Genomic DNA, 22,254 nt, shown 5'->3' with positions numbered 1-22,254 from the left:
AACTAAATCCTCTTATTGCCAGAGGAGAGCCAGCGTGCACCCTCTGAGACTTGGAGTGTAGCCTAAAGCAGTCTACCATCCGGGCAAATTTCCTTTGAAATATAGAGTTTTATCTTAGAAATCCACGCACATTTGTATTCTCCTCCATCACACAGCTGTGTGTTTGTTTTAATATAAAAATAGCATGTTCAACTATTTACCATCAAGGAGAACGGACACTCCTTGGAGAGGCGTGATGTTTACCTTGTAGCCTTGAGCCCCTCCCCCGGCAAAGCTCCCCTCTCAAGGGCACACAGGTACTGCACCTGAGAGCATAAGGCCCAGCAGGACACAGATTGTCAAAATTTCACTCAGGCACCAAATACTCACTTTTGTTTGTTTGTTTGTTAATGCTCACTTGAGAATATTTTTCCCATTGAATTTTTTTTTTTTTTTAGAGATAGTGGAAAGGAGGGACTGGGGCGGGAGAGAGAGAGAGAGAGAGAGAGAGAGAGTCAGGCATTGGTATGAGAGAGAGAGACACATCAATTGGTTGCTTCCTGCACATGCACTGACTGGGGCTGGGATCAATCCTGAAACCCAGGTACATGCCCTTGACCAGAAATGGAACCCATGACCCTTCAGTGTACGGGCCAATGTTGCAACCAGTGAGCCACACTGGCCAGGACAAATATTCACTTTTTATGAACCAGATTGACATGGGTTTAGAGAACCTATTCTATGTTATAGGACACTGGTTCTCAAAGTGTGGCACCAAGACCAGCTACATTAGGCCACTGGTTAGAAATTCAAATGCTCAGCTTCACCAAGGATCTACTGAATGGGAAAGTCTGAGGGTTGGCCCAGCAATCTGTACTCAATAAGCCCTCCAGGTGACTCCAATGTCCATTCAAGTGTGAGAACTGCTCCCAGAGCAGAAGGAGTTTGAAAGGGCCATACAAACTATGTTTAAATTCACTGTTAATGTGACAAATTCCCCATTGCTCTTTGCCTCCTGGTGTCCATCTGTAAAATCAGGATACCACCCTCCTCTCAGGACTGCCTTGAGAACGAAATCTGATCTACGCAGACATACAGAAAACACCAGGATAGCACCTGCCTATCAGAGGCCCCAGCATGAATATGGTTTTTCTCTTTCACAACTCCAAGCAAATACTAACATTGAGGTATCCTATCTAATAAAAGAGTAATATGCAAATTGACCATACCTCCGCTACACACACAAGCCACGCCCACCAGCCAATCAGGAGAAAGTATGCAAATTAACCCAACCAAGATGGCTGCGGCCATGGAGCTACAGCAAGCAGGAGGCTTGGGTTTCCCCGGCAATGGAGGAAGCCAAGCTTCCCTGCTGCCCTGGCCAGCCCAGGCCTACACTCAAGGCTACAAAGTTTCAATTATAGAAGATAAATAAATCCCAACAGAAATGGCTGTGGCCACGGAGTGAGCAGGAGGCTTGGCTCGGCTCAAGGCTACAAAGTTTCAATTGTAGAAGATAAATAAATCCCAGATACCAGGGCCTCCACTTGGGTCGCCAGGGGGCGTGGCTGGCCTGCAAACCACCAGAGGCCCCTCACCCAGGCCACCCCACGCCCCAAGGGAAGCCCCACCCTGATCCAGGACACCCTTCAGGGCAAACCAGCGGGCCCCCACCCATGCACCAGGCCTCTATCCTATCTAATAAAAGAGTAATATGCAGATTGACCATCACTCCAACACACAAGATGGCTGCCCCCATGTGGACACAAGATGGCCACCACAAGATGGCCAGCAGGGGAGGGCAGTTGTGGGCGATCAAGCCTGCAGGGGAGGGCAGTTAGGGGTGACCAGGTCGGCAGAGGAGGGAAGTTGGGGGCAACCAAGCCTGCAGGAAAGGGAAGTTGGGGGGGGACCCAGGCTTGCAGGGGAGAGCAGTTAGGGGTGACCAGGCCTTCAGGGGAGGGCAGTTAGGGGCAAACAGGCTGGCAGGGGAGCAGTTAGGCATCAATCAGGCTGGCAGGGGAGTGGTTAGGGGGTGATCAGGCTGGCAGGCAGAAGCAGTTAGGGGCAATCAGGAAGGCAAGCAGGCAAGCAGTTGGGAGCCAGCAGTCCTAGATTGTGAGAGGGATGTCCGACTGCCCGTTTAGGCCCAATCCAGGTAGGGGTCCCATATTGGAGAGGGTGCAGGCTGGGCTGAGGGACACCCCCCACCCCCATGCACGAATTTCGTGCACTGGGCCTCTAGTGTAACTATAACCAGAAGCAAGCATCCATCCCATGAGATACGAAAGATACAGCTGAAATTTTCCCCAAGAGACATTTGCCATGTTCATTCCTCCCATAGACACTATTTGCGTATTCCTGACTTTTAGCATATGGAATTTGAAAATCAACTATTTATCAGAAAATTATTTGAAAAGGAATTACATGAAAAATATTTAGGCTAAAAAGTACAGAGGACAAATCAATGTTCAAGCAGCATAATTTTTCTTTGCTTTTACGAGTTCCTTTGGGAGCATTCATTTATAAATTACCCAATTTAAAGGAGAAAAAAAAATATCTGAAATACCAGCTTCAGAGAATTGTAAAGGGCATCATTTCCTTCTATATCGCAAATAAGAGAAAAATATTTCAAGTTTTCTTCTGGTTCCCCACAAAATTACAGATTACTAGTATATCCACGTGTTTCTATTCCCATTCTTCTTTCCCCACTTACTCAGTCAAACCATTCAAAACTTGGAATACAGATCACAGGACAATTAATTCAGATCTACAGAGAAAACAAATAACGCAAACAAAGCCTCTTTAAAATATGCAGGAGGGAGTTACATAACTGTGTTGCCCTATTTTTCTTCTTTTTAACATGAATACTTTTGTACTAAATGCAGAAATCTACACTACACACATGTAGCATACACACATGTGTTCCTACACTCCTGCCTTCTGTCACAAACACACAAAAACTCTCCTTTCTACAGAACAGGTAGAGTAACCTCAAGGACACAGGCTACCAAACACTGAGTCTTCAATTATTTGGGAAAGGAATTAAATGGAAGCTTACGCATAAAAATTAGCTCTGAAAATAACTGGAATAACCACATAATTTGGGGGTTATGATTTGAGGGATAACTTGGGGTCAGGAGGGATATTTTAACTTAAGATAATAACCTATTTCAGATATCCTCCCCACAACCACACCCGGGAGGAGAAATGATTTATAAACCATTGCTAAACGAATTCTGGGTCTTTTCTCTTTAGCCTGAGAACAGGCTCCCAAGGGGGCTCCATTAGGCAAAATTTTGCTGACCTGCTTCTTGTTATTGTAAACTCCTATGCAGAATTTGGATGTTGCATTTTTAAAAGCATTATCTTATGTCATCTTGTCACTAATTTACATAATTATCTCTACGTCTTCATCGATAAGGGTTTATGGTATTTCAAAAGTGAAGTAGCTTTGTCTAATTATTTAATGGAGATTGAAAAAGAGTAAATGTTCTAAATCTGTAGTTTGGGATCTAGTCCTGGTGAATAGCCTTCTGGAATATTCTCTCGCAGCACTGCACCCTATCAAAGAATAAATCTAAGGCCACAGAGCTTAAGAAGGAGAAGGAGATGTGGAAGGGGAGGAGGAGGATGGAAAGGGGCGGGGGGGGGGGGGGCGGTGGTTGTTGAATTATTACCTTGCCAGGCAAGAGGAAACACAGCAGAGTAGACATTCATAGAAGGGTTGAGGAGGAGGGAGGTAGAGGTTTTAAGCACTAGAAAAGTGGTGTGGTTCAGGTGGTGAGGCTAATTAAAGATGCCAAACTACAATGCTGGATAAGATGGAATGAAGCCATAAGTCTAAATACGGTTGGCTAAAATAAGTCATTTATTCCTCCTAGAGAAGTAATAATTATATCCAATGAGGGCAGCATACCACAGTCAGTCAAAGTTATACGTCCTTTCACTTATTCAGTTGTGATAAAACACACCATTCACTCACAAACACACACACACATTTGCACAACATTGACAGGGAAATCATTTTGTTGCAGTTTGGAGGTAGTATAGAATGCCAGGTAAGAACTAGGGTCTGAAATCAGACTAACCCAGGTTTGAACCCCGGATCTGCCACTTTCTGGCTGTTTAGTGTCGGCAGATTGTGTAAGCTCTCTCAGTTGTAGTTTCCTCATTGATAACAAGGGGATAATAAAAGTATTCCTTGATATGGTAGGTGTGGCAATTATATTAATACATATTTAGTGCTTAATAATTGCAAGATATTATTAGAAATAGCTTCCCTGTGGGACCAGAGAAGGTAGTTGATGGGTAAACTTGTTATTTTTTATCTCTCCCAAAAGAAATTTAGATTCCAGGTTGGAAAATGAAACAAACATTCATTCAACATTCATTCAATCAACAATTTGCTTTTGTGCGGTGTCTATTAGGTACCAGGTCTGGCAGAACTCACAGCCCAGTGGGAAACACAGACACAAAGGCAATTAAGAGTTTGTGTTGGGAGGAGTATAAATGAGGCATAATGAGAAACAAAAAATGGTTTATTTCACAAAGGAATTGGGACTGTCAAGATAGATAATTCTTTAGGAATCTGAAAGAAGGTGAGCTCAGCTATAACTAAGAAACACTCAGGTAAAAAGTTCTGGGAATATCATAGTCCCAGAGTTATAATTCTTTCCTATTTAGCCAATATTTTTGAGAACTTCTTTTTGCGAGGAACTGCGAATACATGCATTTTTTCCCCCAATGTTAAATATACTTTACTAAAAAAACGTTGCATGCTGTGTGTGAACAATAACAGATTTATGGGGGGAAGCATTTCAGGCAGGTCAATCAAAACTTATGAAACTTTGAACTAGAACTTTAAACACACATTAATAAACTCAATAAAAATATCAGAATAATTACATCTCTACCATCATTTGAGCTTAAATCTTTTGCGAGCTTTATGCCTCAGAATTTGCATTCCTTCCTGTATCTTCTCCTGGGAGACAAAGGTACTTAAGGACATTTATTTTTAATAGAGGTCAGTTTTATCAAAGCTAAAGCCACAATCTGAAGGAGATCAGATCATGCCACCCCAAAATATGCCACTTTGGAATATTGATTATTTTGAGCTGAAGGCTCTTAAGAAATAGCAGATACAAGGGCTGACTTCCCCCTTCCTACCTACAAAAGCAGGTCATGAAATTTCCAGTGAGGAAGGTGGCTGCCCTGCATCAGGAAAAGAGCATTCTTATTGCCAGAGATGGAAAATTGATATCAAGAAGAATTTGTTCAAACAAACCTACTGAAAAAATCCTTATCTTCCATTAGTCTTCCATATGTTTCCTAATGATGTTCCCACATTTACTGCCCCTAGCTCAAACCCCTTTTCCTTTGTCTTGTCCTTATCACCACAATTTACCATTTTTTTGTTACAATGGTATATAACTCTCAGCTCTACCCACTTCTTAAGGTTGTCATTTCTACAAAGGCTTTCATCCATGTAAAAATATTAACACCAAATAAAACTGCTATACTTTTCTATTTTGTCAGTTTATTTCGCAGGCCCAGCCACAGAACCTAAGATAGAGGAAAAGTCTTTCTTCCCCTAAAAATCCAACAGTACCCTTCTACACCCATGATTGTTTGTCTTAAACGCAGGGGAAATATCTTTGCAATATCTTCATCTGCAATTGCAGTCTTTCCTAATAACTGACCATGGAAGAAAGTTAGCAGTGCTTGAAGCCACTAACTCATCTATTTCTTGCATAAAGAAAGTTACATGGGCAAATTTTTTAGGTTTTATCTTAAGATATCTGTATGTTGCTAAATTTCTTCTTTAATTGTAAGAAAGCTTACATCTGATCATTCGAAACATGTACATGCTGGATAAACTCACATATCAATCAACATGACTGCCTATTATTCATTGTCCCTTTTTTTTTTTAACCAGTCACATTAAGGAATACATATTACTTCTGAACAAATGCTATGACCACCCATTGTCCAAATCACAAACTTAGTAGGAAAGGTAGTCAACACAAAGTCAATTTGTACTCCCTTGAAATTACTGTTTTATTAGAGAGATCAAGAAGTGCTAGAAGAAATCATGGTGGACTGCAATGAAAATTTCTGTAACTAAAAGTTTTCTCAGGGCCCAGCTGGTGTGGCTCAGTGGTTGAGCGTTGATCTATGAACCAGGAGGTCATGATTCGATTCCTGGTCAGGGCACATGCCCAGGTTGCAGGCTCGGTCCCTGGTAGGGGATGTGGAGGAGGCAGCCGATCGATTATTCTCATCATTGATGTTTCTATCTCTCTCTCTCCCCATCTCCCTTCCTGTCTGAAATCAATAAAAATATTTTTTAAAGTTTTCTCAGGGTTGTTTATAACTGAAGAGACACTCAAAGAATGAAGAAAAACACGTCTAGGCACAGGGGCATCTGGAGTGCATCTCAAGAGGCAACTGGAAATGCAAAAATCCAAAGTCACTCCCCAGAGCACACAAAGAAGAAAGCCATTCTGCCTCTCATTTCTCAGTGACTTTTTGATATTCCATCCCCGACTCCTATGGCTCTAATAATCCTTGAGAAAATTTGGGCCAGGCCTTATTTAATCAAAGTCACCTTCTCTGTTTCCCTTCGAGGATGTTTTATGAGGTTGCTGCTTGTGGAGAATGGAGATAAGCTGGGATCAAGAAAACTGTCTCCAAAGCTCGAGTTGGCTACTGTCGTAGGTATGGATGTGAACAATTTATTACCAAGAGTGGGTACCAGGACTCCACTTAAGGAGGAAAATACCTTTTTTTGGGAAAATAACACCACTGGTGTAGAGGTATGCAAGCCTGTGGGCATGTGGGTTGGCAGAAACCAAGACCACAAAAGGTGAGTGATAAAATTCTCACCATGAGACAAGGAGGAGATTTTAGCTTGGCCCACAGAGAAGCCAGGAAGATGCTGAGAAACCTTCTGCAAATGCTACGTAAATGATGGTGGTGGTGAAAAAACAATGTAATCGAATTTTACTAGCATACTCTAGTTATTTGCTCGATGGTGTCTAATGTAACTCTTCCCTGTGATCCTGAAACAGAAAAAAAATTTTTTTGATTTGTAGTTTTTAGAGGAAGAATCAAGGAGAAGTCCCACATAACGCCAGGCTGGAGACCAAAAATTCCCATTCCCACCTTAATAGGAACAGAGATAAGAGAACATTTAAGAAGAGCTTTGGACTTCGAAAGACCATGACCTTGGTGTAGAAATCAATTCGGACTAAGTTAGGAAACACCGTATTCCTCATTTAAGTCCTAAGGAATCGAGAGACTCCAGCTAGCACTAAGTTAAAACTACACCTGTATTTACCTTAACTTCTAGTATCCTTTGTGCTATCCTCCTTACTGATAACCATTTTATCTCTTTTGCACACAAAGACATTGTCCTTTGAAGATATTCATTAGGTGACCATTTGCTGAAAAGGAGCTAACGGGGAGTAATATTATTGTTAGTATGTGTTCCCAAGAAAAGACCTTCTATTAAGAAAGGAAACTAGCAGCTAATCACCTTTGTGTCTCCATCTATCCTTAAAAATAAGGTACTTGAAGCTCCAGTTTATGGTGTTTTCATCTTTAGTATTCAACACTTAGCCCATTGTCCGATAACTAATGAAATAAGCACCTTTTCATAAGTTTACTGGCCACTGGGATATCCTCTTTTTGTGAAGTGTCTGTTCAAGTCTTTCGCTCATTTTTTGTCTTTTTCTCACTGATTTGTGGAAGTTCCTTATATACTCTGGATCTGAGTCATTTGCCATCTACACTAATAAAAGAGAAACATGCAAATTAACCATCACTCTGCTACGCCAAGCCACGCCCACCAGCCAATCAGGAGCCACTATGCAAATTAACCCAACCAAGATGGTGGCCGGCCATGGAGCTGGAGCAAGCAGGAGGCTTGGGTTGCCCCGGCAATGGAGGAAGCTAAGCTTCCCGCCCGCCCTGGCTGGCCCTGGCCTCCACTCAAGGCTACAAAGTTTCAATTATAGAAGATAAATAAATCCCAGATACCTGCTTCCAGCTGGCCCTGGCCTCCACTCAAGGAGGCACTGAAAAAAAAAAAGAAAAAAAGGAAGGGCTGGGACCTTGGGTCGCCGGGGGGTGATCAGGCCAGGATGGGATGGCAGGGGCCGTTGGGGGTAAGCAGACCAGCAGGGGGGCCAGTTGGGGGTGAGCAGACCATCAGTGGGGGTCAGTTGGAGGTGATCAGGACAGTGGGGGGGGGGCAGTTTGGAGTGAACAGATCAGCAGGGGGGGCAGTTGGGGGCGAGCAGGCCAGCGGGGGGGGGGGGGGGAGGCAGTTGGGGGTGATCAGGCTGGTGGGGGGGCATTTGGGGGCAAGCAGGCCGGCAGCAGGGGACAGTTGGGGGTGAGCAGGCAGAGTGGTTAGGGGCAATCTGGCAGGCAGGCAGGTGAGCGGCTGGAGCTAGCAGTCCCAGATTGTGAGAGGGATGTCCGACTGCCGGTTTAGGCCCAATCCCTGTAAACTGGCAGTAGGACATCCTTCAAGGGGTCCCAGATTGGAGAGGGTGCAGGCCGGGCTGAGGAATAACCCCCTTCCCCGCCCCCCGCACGAATTTCGTGCACCAGGCCACTAGTGTATATATAATATATACAATGTATTTGAAATATGTCTTCCCCTACTCTTTTGGTTGTTTATGCACATTTTTAATTTAAGCTAGACTGGAACTCTTTAATGCCTGAAAGTAGTACTGCCCTTATTGTTAAAGGCAGCCAAGAGAATCTCTCATTAAGAGACAGAAGAGGGAGCTATGACAAAATAGCGCAGAGGACTGCAATGGAGGGGAGAAACCAATTACTGTGTGTATCACCATCAGGCTCAGTTGACATCTATAAATGTCTTCATTAAGCCACTCAGCAAAACTATCACCCTCATTTCACAGACAGCAGAACCAACAATTGAGAGGCTCTTAAATGTACCCACAAATATACGCCATGTATGGCTAACTTCTCAAATCAGCCAACCTAGTAGATTGTTTGCCAGATTTTGAGCCCCCAAGACACACGTCATCAGAACCCAAATGCTGCTAAGCATGATGTTTAATTACCCTGGCCTGGCATCTTATGTGGGATTGGAGAAAAGTGAATGAAGCCTTGGCTCGCTCCATTGGAAAGTTGTGAACACCTAGGCTAACTGCTGAGTTTATGTGCCAGGGCAGAAAAGCCTTATTTCCCTCACTGTCTTTCCAGGGAGACGGCTGTCCTGTGATCTTCATGGGACCTTCTTAGCAACTAGCCCACGACTAGGTTTTTGATAAATGCTTCCTGGATGAACAGACAAATGAAGGAATAAACGAATGCCTGCGGGCAAAGGGGAAAACATGAATTCTAATGTTGGCTTTCTGCTAAGGACACCGCCAGTGATGAAATGGGCTTCTCGGTGTCCTCGGGTGTTGGGAAAATAATTCGGGTTTCAGGTATCCCAGAAGACTACATCGGTGGAATTATTTCATGCTGTCACTTCTGAGACTAACCTTTGTGCTGACAAAAATAGGTGAACCCAACAGCTGCAGCAATAAAACGCACCATGGGCACTGGCTGTGCGGTGCCAGCGAAACGGAGCAGGGGATTTTAAGAGCTGGGCGGAGATACGGCAGGAAGCTAGCTTCAGTTCTCCTGACTTCAGCAAAGCGGGGGAAGGAAAACACTAGCAAGTGTTAGGCCTGGCAAGGAACAGTGACACCTAATTTAGCTCATCCCAACAAATGCCACACGTGTATATTTTGACGTGTTAAGTACTAGAGCTTTTCTTTGGAGCCGGTGCCCATGTGCATCAGAAGCTCATGAAACTGCACACAGCACCATTGGGTTGAGAATTGCTGGAGTCCTGGCTTGTCTAGAGAAGTGGCTGCTATCCCAGGCCAGGCAAGCTGCAAGTGCAGCAGCCGTTTGGATAATGAAGGAGGCCATAAAAAAAAGTTGGAAAGATCCCCGAGATGAGGCACAGGACACTACAGTTTCCTCTCCATTTTGACCACTTATACTTGCTCTATCATCTGGAAAAAGTCATTCATTTGCTCTCTATCCCAGCTTTGCCAACCATAAAATGAAGCTGGTCGTATCTTCCCTTTTTATCTCACAAGTCAAGTAAAATGATCTAATGCTAACAATAGCCTATAGGTCATAGGTCTATAATCCCTCAACGAAATTACAAAATATAAAAAGCTGAGACAACTTGAAGTTTTTTCTTAGGTCTTTTGGCAGCAAAACTTATCTGACATGAACAGAATTGGTGGTGAAACCTTACCTGAACCAATGTGAAGCTTCTTATTCATTTAGCCCGATTTGGTGAATATTCATAACTTTCACTGCTGAAATGCTAATGACATTGATTAAGTGTGCTTCGCAAGACCCTTTAGGACTGTTATAAAGTTTAGGGACTATATGCTGCTTTAAACTTTCTAAAAATAAAAATAATCCGAGTTTTAAAGGTCAGTGGGACTACTCGTTTGCATTAAAACAAATGCATAAAAAGTAAAATATAACCAAATGCCTAGATTTTTTTTTTTTTACCATGGACCAAACTGCTTAACCTTCAACTTAAATTTTCTCATATATAGAAGGCCATATCTTGTTCTTAAAAAGGTCACCAGTAGGGTCATTTTTTTTCCATGAAGAACAACCATCAGTATCCAGGGCTTATGACCTTTATAAGAGTCTATAAAAATATAAAAACTGAATAAAACACAAAGCTATTAGCTTCAAAACATGAAAATAAAACTATAAAACAAAAATCTACAAAATGTAGACCACAAAAAAATCTACAAAACTTAAAATCAGCTACTTCAACAGTAGTCAGATTTAGTATTCATAAAATAACACTGTATTTAAAAACAATTTATAGATACAATTTTTCTCACTTTGCAAGAATACGCATGTATGCACAATTGTGGAGAAATCGTAACTCCTCATAAATTGTATTTGTTCTTGAAGTCAAAGGATTCCGAAGGTAAAGTAATAAAAATTCTTCCAAATGTTTTTAGAAAAATGTTTAGTGTGAAATGTAAATGTGCTTTGATGTTTTATATAAATTAGATCTTATAATAGTTATAATGTTCAACTTGACCATGAAGAGATGCGCCAACTATCAATATAAACTCAAAGAAGAATAAATAAATATTGGGGTGGAGAGTATTTTTCTAGGTATCTTGAGGAACAACTGAGTTTTCTTAACAGCTGAGTTTTCTGATTCCTCTCTCAGTAACAAAGATAAACATCACCAATCAAACAAGCATGAGTCTGGAGATACACTCTGGAAGGTGGCAGGAACTAATATGACCTGTGGACCAAAGAATTCATCTTCATTTGGATCACTAAATCGATTCCAACGCAACCTCAAATGGTGGCAAACGAATGCTGGTCTAACTCTCAGATTGTCTACACTGAATTGTTAGTTCTATGAGTATAAGCAATGATTCAGACCACACCCTTAAGCACAGAAGTATGAGTCCATTGCCAAGTTGTGGAAATGACCTAGCTTTCATTATGGCATACTTTAAACTTCGAAAACTAAATTCTAGGGGTTTTTGTTCACTGTTTTATAATTTAGTACTGTTATATCATTTAATACTCATAATATCCTGTGAGTTAGCTACAATCATTTTCCACATTTTACAGCTAAAACAACAAGCATTGAGAGATTCAGTAGCATTCTCAAGATCAAGCTAGTGACATACCTGAGATGTGAATCTACTGCCTCTGAGTCAAAGTTCTTAACCTTTATTGTGGTGAGAATTCCCAGCCTCTCCCATTCAAAGTAACAAGCCCATTATTCTCAACAACCCTCCCACCCCCCAGTGTGAGAGATCTTTGCATGCACACGCATACACATACATGAACACGCATCTTATAAGAGATAAATATATCTATCTTACACAACTATCTCACTGTGAAATTAAAGATTTTTTTGACTAATCAGATCACTCTGAGCCCAAATCCTATAGTATTTTATTTCCCAAATTCCAAAGACATACTTGGAGATTGTGCAGCCAAAAGGAAATAAATAGTTCAATCGGGCACCGCTAGAAGGCAGCAATAGTGATTCAGGGGAGACTACAGCTCAGAGCAGCAGCAAAGCCAGTGAAGCCCTTGTTACTTCTCCAGGCAGCAATCGGCAGCTGGAGAAGAAAGACACCACGTCCCTTGCCACTGAACCACACATTGTTAAGAACAACTGCCCAGCTTTTATGGTCTTCATTTTCTAGAGCTTCCCTTGCCTGATATTAGCAGGGGAGGCTTCTGTAACTCAGGTGTTCGCACCTAATTTGCTAATGGGCATTTATATTATCGAGGGCAGTCATAGTCAAGTAGGACTCCTGGTTTCTCTAACTTATTCCATTTTCCTGTCCCCCAAAACATTGAAGATGTCTGTCCGCTCAACCCAATGAAGACCCTCTTAGATCTTAAATGCACAAGTTGTCGTTAGGAGCATCCCTGACCACGCATGCTTTTCTTTAGGTGAAAAGGAGGAGGTGACCAAACTCTGGGGAGGAGTATATCTTGGCTAACATAGAAGTGTGTCATACAAATACAACAATCTCTTCTTGTTCCACTCATTACTTCTTCCCACAGCAAAACGTTTATTCATATGTTATTTACTCTTAAGGGGCCTCTAATACCCACTAATGCTCCAATAAATAGTCCCATTCATTGCTCATTCAGTAATAGATGTGTTAGAATCTCCACTTGTGGTGCCATAAACAAAAATAATACAGGACGGACATTTCCCAGCCTTGTTTTTCAGTTCAGCATTAATGGTGTCTCTTAATACATTTACAGAAATCCTACTATTTACCATAACAGGAAAGAACCAAGAAGAAATCCGAGTTTGCGCCTTCAACAAAATAATTGAATATTTGGCTGCTGAGATAACAGCTCTATCGGGGACTTTTTCCAGGAGCAGCTATCTTAAAAGAACTCTAGGAGTTTTAGTCTAGGCAAGTGCTTTGAACTGGATAAATACGTTTATATTGAAGTAAGTGTAGACCTATTTGAACAGAGGTTAAGTTCTACACATAGCAAAATTGAATGCTATCATGCCATCAAACCTACACTTGAAAATCCCTTAGGAAGGCATTGTATTGGATAGCTGTACCAGTTAATAATGCGGATTTTTTTCAATAGATGGAGTTACACATATGTTGATATATATGCGATTTGATATGTATGCTATTTTGTTGTATTGACAACAAGCTTCAAAACTTCATATGTCAAATTTTCTGGAGGTGTTAACATCATAGATATTTTTACGCTTAAAAATGTTGAATTTCATGCCAAAAAAGAACATTAGTGGGAAGTTTTAATTCATTACTTATTTTGAAGAAAAGTACTGCTGAAAGTTATCGTATACTTCGGGAAGCTTATGGTGAACATGCTCCATCTCAAGATACTTGTGAACACTGGATTAAATGCTTTAAAAGTGATGATTTCTATGTGAAAGACAAAGAAAGTCCAAGTCAACCGAAAAAAGTTTGAAGACCAACAATTACAAGCATTATTGGATGAAGATGCATGTCAAACTCAAAAACAACTTGCAGAAAGATTAAACGTTGCTCAGCAAACAATTTCTGTTGTTTACAAGCAATGGGAAAGATTTTAAAGGAAGGAAAATGGGTGCCACATCAATTGATATATATACATATATATCCATGTATTCAACACGTCTTTTGCTCTACAGACGAAACAGATCTCTGTTCCTTTTGGCATCCAATGGTAGATCATTTACATTTATGAGTCATATTGTACAAAAATGTGCATCTTTGAACAATAACATCACACACAGAACAGCGAGAAGAGGGTCTTATGGTAATAGGGATATTTTGGGTAACGGGAGATATATCAACTCATCTATCCAGTGTTTGTTTATTGAAAAGACAGCCAAGTGGAATCACTGACACTACTTAAATCATTTTTCCTCCCCACTTCCTCTTTATTTCTCCCAGCTATTTTTTTCTGATAGCATTCATTTAGGATTGTTTAAAGTCCAAATAAATCTTGAAATTACTTTAAGGAAATGGTGGTTGTCATTCAATAATCTCAGTTCTACCTCTTTTTAAAAAAGAATAATACAGTGTAATACCCTGAAGGTCCATCTACATTGTTGCAAATAGCATGATTTCCTTCCTTTTAATGGCTGAATATTATTCCAGGGATGGTGGGATAAGACATCACTGATTATGACTGGTTTAGACTTACAATGCAAGGCACAGAATCCAGATCTGGGGACATAAGAAAGCAGAAATGGGACACTAGACAAGGGAACAAACACACCTGTTTAATAATGAGGGTGAGCATATAATTTGTTATCTAAATCAGGATACTTTTGAGGATGAAAGGGGGGATGCTATTAATAATTGCCCCAAGACAATATGTGTAAACTGTGATCTGGTCAAACAGGGAGAAATGGTCACCCTATAAATAAGCCACCCTACAAATTATCCTGAAGTTATTCCTACAGAGCAAAATTGGAAATAAACACAGACGACACCATCATGACCACAAAGCACATCTGTTCATAGAAAATTTGGATCTATTTTTGGAAGTGGGAAAAAATGTAATTATTATCTTATCTTTGAAAGGATGACCCAAACAGAATAAAATTTTATGTCGCCAGAACCTGTTTAAAAAACTGCCTGTATGTTGACAATTATTGCAGCTGGGTAAATGGTTACATGGTGTTCATTACCCTATTCTCTCTACTTTCATACATGTTTGGAAATTTCATAGTAATGATTTTTTAAAGTAAAAAAAGTTAACTCCAATGTTTCCATTAATATTACATCGATTGAATACAAATTTTTAAATCGACTAATAAATTGTTTGATTAAATGCTTACTATAGAATTACTATGAGAGATTTAAAAAGTGTGATTGTGAAAATGATTTCAGTGTCAAGTATTCTCAAATTACCCAAGTAAATAAACAGTGCTGTTGCAAGAATTTCTCTATTGAGGGACTTGGGGATATAAATCCAATTTGAGAAAAAAATCAGATATTCTGTCTTGAAGCTCTGTTTACATAGAAGTCATATTATTTTCATTTATATTTCAGGTTGATTTTGAATGGCCTGGGGTAGATGTGATGGAGCTTATGGGATATTAAGCTTCCTGTATGAGTCACCAGAGGTTGGACTCTACTACAGAAATAAATTAAACCACTCAAATCTCAGTGGTTTAAGAACAACAAAGGCTTGTTTCTGTCTTGTTCTGCTGCCCATCATGGATTAACAAGGCTGGGGCTCTGCTCCCCTCACTCACCCAGGGATACAGGTGGATGGAGACTCTATCATTTTGCAATTGCAACATCTGGAATACGTCTTCCTCTTTCCTCATGTCAGGCGATAGAGACCTGAGAATTACACATGAACTTTCTATTGCCTCAGAACATAAGCGACATGCTACTTCCACTAACACTTCATTGGCTGAAATGTGCCCTACAGAGCCATTTGCCTTCAGTGGGAAATTGCAATGTAGGGGGGCAAATGGGATATTTGGTGACCATTAAGACTCCCACTATATCCCAACCACTCCTTTGGACAATACTGTAAAAATAAAAGTGCAGCTCTTGATTTCTGGTGTCTTAAATTGTAGAATCTGCGCTGCACACTGAAGGAGAATTAAATGGCATCAATGTGTCTGAAAATATTTGTTAACAAATTCATAGGAAGAGAAGATTGAAGAGGAAATTTCTGCCATTTTCAAGCACTAAATAATGTTCGTTTTTATAGAAGAGGCATGGTTAATGCAAATAAATATTCACAATTCATTCAAATCAACATAGCTGACCTTTTAATTGCCAGCACTTCCCTGGCCATTGCTGAAGAGAATGGTAATGTTTATTTTAAGGTGAGCGATTGCTTTGGTTACCTATTTCTGCATCATCAGTTACCAGCAGGGCTCAGTTGGGTGGTTTCACAGGGGGTCTTTCAGGCAATTGCAGTCAGATGGTGGCTAGAATTTCAATCATCTGAAGGCAACCTTTCTCACAGACCCAACATTTCTGCTGGGATGGCTGACACAGCTGAGGGCCGGCTGGGCATCCTTCCTTTCACACAGCCTCTCCACAAGACTATCTTGGACTTCCATGCAACATGGCCTCCTCGTGATTGCTGGGCTTCTACATGGAAGGTAGTTTCTCCTAAAATAAGCATTCCAAGAACACAAGGCTAACACTGCAAGGCTTCTCAGCACCTAGGCTTAGTCCCTCAGTATCACTTCACTGCATCCCACTGATCAGCAGTGAGTCAGGGAGCCAACTGAGCTACAAAGAGAGGCAAGGGGTGGGTATCAGGAGCATGGTTCATTGGGGCACCACCTTTGGAGACAAGCTATTATTAATCAGACATTTCATTTATCAGACCCTAATTTCCTACACTCAAAATCATTCATTGTCAAATACAAGCCTATATTTGAAAGGATTTATATTACCTCAAGTTTGCATTTCCAGTTTTTTCCTTATCCTTTAAAAAAATCTATAAACAGAACATGACAGTTTGCAAATGCCTAAGAACTGGTTTTGCAGATCTTCCCTGATCTCTCAATTTATAATGCTAAGATGTCAACCGGATGTCAGTTCTAGTTAAGAGCATTGCCACCTTACTATTCTGGTCATATTCTCAAATACATGAGATCAAGGATCAGGATGAATGCAAGGATCAGGGAGGATAGTGTAGGCTTTCCATTTCCCATACACAATCATACAGATTGTGTGTGTGTGTGTGTGTGTGTGTGTGTGTGTGTACGTGTAATATATAAAGTAGATTGTCTGGTGTTACTTCCTAGGCCAAGGAGATCCCCACTTAACAAAAAAATTCACAAACATCAACATAAGATTAGACATGGTTGCTTCATAACGCTTATTGAATGAGACAAAAACAAGGTTACTTCATAATTATATCAAAGCAATAAGAGCTCTGCTCAAATCATAAAAGTGACCAAGCATGCCCCACACCCAGGCAGCATCAATGACTAAAGCTTTTTTTTTTTAAATATTTTTATTGGTTTCAAAGAGGAAGGAAGAGGGTGAGAGAGAGAGAAACATCAATGATGAGAATCATTGATTGGCTGCCTCCTGTACACCCCCTAGTGGGGATCAAGCCTGCAAACCAGGCATGTGCCCTTGACCAGAATCAAACTCAGAGCATGCTGGCGCTCTATCCACTCAGCCAAACCAGCTAGGACAGTGACTGATGCTTCTTGAATGAGCAGGTACCTACCTGTGTGCCGATTTTCTCATGACTATATCTACACTTATGTCTATCTGAGATTTGCTTGTAAATTTCATTCAGACACAGACATATAGATCTGAAAAAACAGATAAAGATCCACTTTCCTTAGTGACTATAAATCCATGACTCAATTTTTTTCCGCTAAGTGTTCTGCTGATGCCAAGAATCAGAAAAAGACATAACGCTGGAAACAAGAATTGAGTTGCACTTGTATTTTCAACCTCAGGCTGAGAATGTGTTAGGTACTTTCAAAGCCAATAAGCCTATTACATTGCAAACACAAAAGACAAAGGTTTTTGCAATAAACACAAATTTAAAAGGGAAAGATTAGAGCATGAGTAGCAAAGAAGAGGAATAATTATTCGGTGTGGGATAGGGTGTAAAGGGATTACCACCCACCAGGCCAGCTCAAGAGAATAAATCTCGGAGTGCTCAGCAGCTGCAAGGCTGGTGATCCTGCAAATATTCACATAATATTTCTAAAATTAAAAGCCACTGTTTTAGAAACAAAAGAATGAAGTGCAACATACCATGGTAGGTATATCTGTCAGAAAACAGTCGGAAATCTGTGGGGAAAACAGAGCCCATTTAAGGCAGTCCAGGAGAAGGGATTTAATGCAGGAAACTCAGTATTAGGGTTTCGGGAGAGCTAGAAAACAGACAGGGAAGAGTGAGGGACACTGCTACCTCCCCTGAAGCTGGGGGTTTGGGGGTCATAGGGGATTTTACCTACAGGCCGGAAGCCTTTCAGAACTGGATCCACAATGAGGCTCAGACCAGGGAGATGTACTACCCACAGCAACAGAGAGGGAGAAATATATCCTGGATTTCCCCTCCCTATCTCTTTCCAACTTGCCAACAATGCTGCCCATTGGGAGAACCTTTGTAGGGGTCAGTGAGCCAGGAAGCCTGGGGAAGCAGACGTCAAGGGGTGAGTACAGATAGTTCTGAAAGCAAAAGGAGCACATGACCTGCACAATAGGCAAAAACTTACAGAATGCAGTCATGCACCGCAAAACGACGTTTTGGTCAAGGACATTTTAGCCATTTTAACATTATAGGCGTGGTAACACTGTAGTCATCACACATATCCTAGCCACCTGTAATGCCGTAGCTGCTTTAACGTCATAATGCCACTCATTTCTCACGTGTTTGTGGTGATGCTGGTGTAAACAAACCTACCAGGCTGCCCATCATAGAAAGTATAGCACATACAATAATGGTGGTAGGCTATACCAGTGGTCGGCAAACTGCGGCTCGCGAGCCGCGATTTGCCGCTTTGTTGACTAATGAGTTTGCCAACCACTGACCTAGACTCTCGATTCCAATAATTACAGGCTGTTGTTGTTCCTTGTGATTAAGCCCCTATCCCAGTGGTCGGCAAACACATTAGTCAACAGAGCTATACCATCTAGGTCTATGTAAGCACACTCTATGACATTTGCACAATGACAAAGTCACCTAATGACAAAAATTTGTACCACTCCTTGCACTTAGAATTAAAGGGAATCCTCCATACAAAAGATATGTCACCAATATTAGTTTTAATCAGGGTACCATTTAAAAATGCCATCAAGTTATGACCCCACCAACCAACCCTATCTCTGCTTCATTTGGCTCAAGTAGTGATAGGCAGCCATGGACCCACTGTGTCCGGTTTCAGAATGATTACATCAGATGATCTCATCTGTAAAACTGAATGAGTTCCAGAGGGGGGGAGGAGGGGAAGACAAACAATGCAGGCCAACTGCGTCATATAACCTTGGACATCATCATCTCTGGGTCTCACTTTCATTAGACCCTGACAGTTTATATATCATATCATATCATATCATATCATACCATATCATGTCATATTATAACATCCAACATCAGGGTGAGTGCAGAGAAGTGAGTAGTAACTTGCTCAACTAGGTCTCTGGAAAATGTGAGAACAGAAATCGGAAATACTGATTCATAACCCAATGTGCATTTTCAGGTTACGCTTACGACATAGGAAGTAAAGGACACCTGCATATTCAAAGTAATCTCCTGTGTCTGGCACCACTGCCCCTTTCTGCACTTCTTCTCTAAGCTTACACCCATGAAGCAATACCTACATCCTTCCAAAGGTACCAGAAACCATAGCATCCACAGGAAAGCTGAGGCCAATGGAGGCAGACAAAGACATCACATCAGCTTTTTATCCCCACCAACCAATTCAGTATAGAAATAGGAACTATGATAAAATCTTACACGATGAAAGAATTTATTTTTCTCTTACTAATTTTATCCAATGTTGTGTTATTGATAAGTGTTTCTTTCCAGTTGCAACGAGAAGAGAAAAAGGAGTATACAAGAAGAGTTTTCACATTATGCTGATGTCGGAATAAATGACCACCAATACCAAATGTCTACAAAGGTCAATAAAACGAAGGAGAAAATGTGAATAGAATCCATTTATAATGCACCTCTCTCATAATCACTACAGCCAGACTTGGTGACATGAAAAGTCTCAGAGAGAATTCTGACGCATAAAGCAAAGGACAAATGGGAGTTTCTATCTGGTCTCATAACCAGGAGGTAATCTGAATGCAAGTCCTACTCAGCTTTTAGCGTCCACATTTCGTGTTCTCGTCATGTGCCGCTTCAGAAAGAAGCCCTGTGGTCAGTGTGTCACCTGTAAAGACTGCTCACCGACAGGAAGGATCCTATTTTGTTTAAATACAGAGCCATACAGCACCCTGCTGGTCTCACTGCCCCAAAAGCAGTTAATCAATATTCAGTATTGTTTGACCTGAAGGGAATTTGTTAATCACCTCCAGTGACTAGACCAAAAAAATAAAACGGAGGGGATTCTACAATTAGTGCATTTTCTGATATATTGGTGTATACACTCTTAGACAGAGACACATGTGCCATACGCATACATGCATGTATGCACACCCACGTGGGAGCATATGTGATTTCCTGGAATAAAAGGCACAGGAAGGATCATCTTTGGTTGAAGAAAAAAAGGACAGATTCACTCAATTCCAATCATTTCTAAACTGGTTTCATCAGCTACACACCGAGGAAGGCTGTGAATAGGGAACTTCAGTATTTTCCAGTCTTTTCCCACCTCACATAGCCCTGACCCCAAACTGCACAGACCTCTGTGGAGGGAGCCCCCTTCGAGGGCAGAAGAGACAAGAACCCAATCCTTTCCACAGTTGCCCGGTGACGAAACCATGTCAGTTTACATACAATTCGCGGAAAAGGAGTATGCCAAGGCTGTTAAGGGAGCGCATTACCTGATGTGGCTGGGAGCTGGACCATCTGCTGTAGGAAGGAGCACCGGAGGCCTTGCTGGCTGACGTTCTCTGCAGAAGGGAGGGGAAAAGAAAAGATTTCATGCGGTCACACAAATGGAACACACTTTCTGTTTCTCCAAACCAAATGGATTCCATGTCCGCAGTTCCAAACATGAACGTAGCTGGGACTCTGTCTGAACTTAATCCTTGTTTCCTTTCTTCTGAAACACATGTAAGAACGTGGACACCAGAGTCAAAACGTCTCGAACCAAGTCTCAGTTTGCACTAGTTGTTGGACCTGATGCAAGTCACCCAAGCGCTCTCTGTCTCAACTTTCTCTTCCGTGAGACAGGAATAAGAATTTTTGTCCTGGCAGCACTGTGAGGATCCAACATGATAGCAGGTGGGAAGCACTTTGTACAGTAAAGTGCTCTAAATACGGGAGGCATTCATTCAAGAGGAAGAAAATAAGGCAGACTATTGTAAGTTTCTGCTTGAAACACAAACCCGGTGCACGAATATCCAAGTTAACACATGAGGTCATTTGAGAGTCGGCTATTCTTGTTATAAAAAAGACCCTTTAAACCGGCTGGTGTGGCGCACTGGTTGAGCGTTGACCTATGAACCAGGAGGTTATGGTTCTACTCCTGGTCAGGGCATATGCCCGGGTTGCAGACTTGATCCCCATTGTGGGGCGTGCAGGACACAGCCGATCAATGATTCTCTCTCATCATTGGTGTTTCTCTCTCTCCCTCTCCCTTCCTCTTTAAAAAAAAATCAATAAAAACATATTTTAAAATACCCTTTACCTTCAGAAAAACCTGACCACGTCTTTGTTACCAGCTCCCTGGGACTGGAAAACACCACATGCTCACTGTAGAGCAGCTAATCCAAACCCATTCTTAAAACCATTTTTCTTTGCCTGCTTCTAAGATAGAGTCTAGAAAACCTAAATACTCACTTTCTCAGCCTTCCTTCCCTCTAGTTCTGGCCAATGAGACATGAGTATAATTTTTCAGGGGTTGGAAGAACGTTCTGAGAAATCTTGTGTGTTTTTTTATAAAGGGGAAAAGACAAAACCTTCCCATCACTCTTCTTTCTGAGTACAGATTAGCCACATGGAGCTGGAGCAAGCATTTTGTGACCAGGAGGAAAAAGCTAAGAGAAGTGCAGAGAGGTGAACCCTGATCTTGTGAAACACGCTTCAGGCTGCTCCTTTGGCCTAAACTCCCTTTGTGTGATTGACCGCACCATATTTTCTGTTCCTTAAGGAGTGTAACTATATACCCTGCTAGCTCGTTGAAATTGTTGAAATTAAGAGACAACTCACATGATTTCAATTCCTTGGGAACTTGTGGATGCTTCAGGCAGAGAGAACCTAACAGCAGGGACACAAAGATGCAAAAGCGATCGGTGTGTTTGGAAAATGATCAGGAGACCAACACAATATTGCCAGCCCCTGGATTCACCGTCGCCGCATTTCATCTGCCTTTCCAGACTGCTGTGCAATTCGGTGCTGGCCTTTGCTGGTTCTGACTGCTCTCCTGAACCTCCGCCACAGGGAGGCTGACTGGCACGTTGGCTAAAGGCTCTATTCTGCCTGCTCAGTTCAACTTTCCTGTAGCACCAGCCCAACTGAGGGGGCAGTGCTGGGACCCACTCTCAGGCCCTCCCTGTCTCGCCTGCTCCATGGAGGTGAATGGGATTGGGCCCAGAGCCAAGTGTG

At 41.6% G+C, this 22,254-nt stretch overlaps 1 protein-coding gene across 3 annotated transcripts in view; it reads right to left on the bottom strand.

Annotated features, from left to right (window-relative positions):
- The window catches only part of RBMS3 (RNA binding motif single stranded interacting protein 3), a gene marked incomplete at its 3' end in the record, with an annotated part of 1,264,947 nt that overhangs the window by 974,700 nt on the left and 267,993 nt on the right, over positions 1 to 22,254 (bottom strand). For all 3 annotated transcript variants that reach the window (XM_080673189.1, XM_080673187.1, XM_080673188.1), the window contains exon 2: positions 20,529 to 20,597. In XM_080673189.1, the coding sequence (XP_080529315.1) occupies positions 20,529 to 20,597 (69 nt within the window). The remainder of the gene's footprint in view (positions 1 to 20,528; positions 20,598 to 22,254) is intronic.

The sequence above is a fragment of the Plecotus auritus genome (assembly GCF_963455305.1).
Source record: "Plecotus auritus genome assembly, chromosome: 6".
NCBI classification, from domain to species: domain Eukaryota; kingdom Metazoa; phylum Chordata; class Mammalia; order Chiroptera; family Vespertilionidae; genus Plecotus; species Plecotus auritus.
Note: the sequence above shows the minus strand (reverse complement) of the source record. Positions and strands in the feature narration are given on the sequence as shown.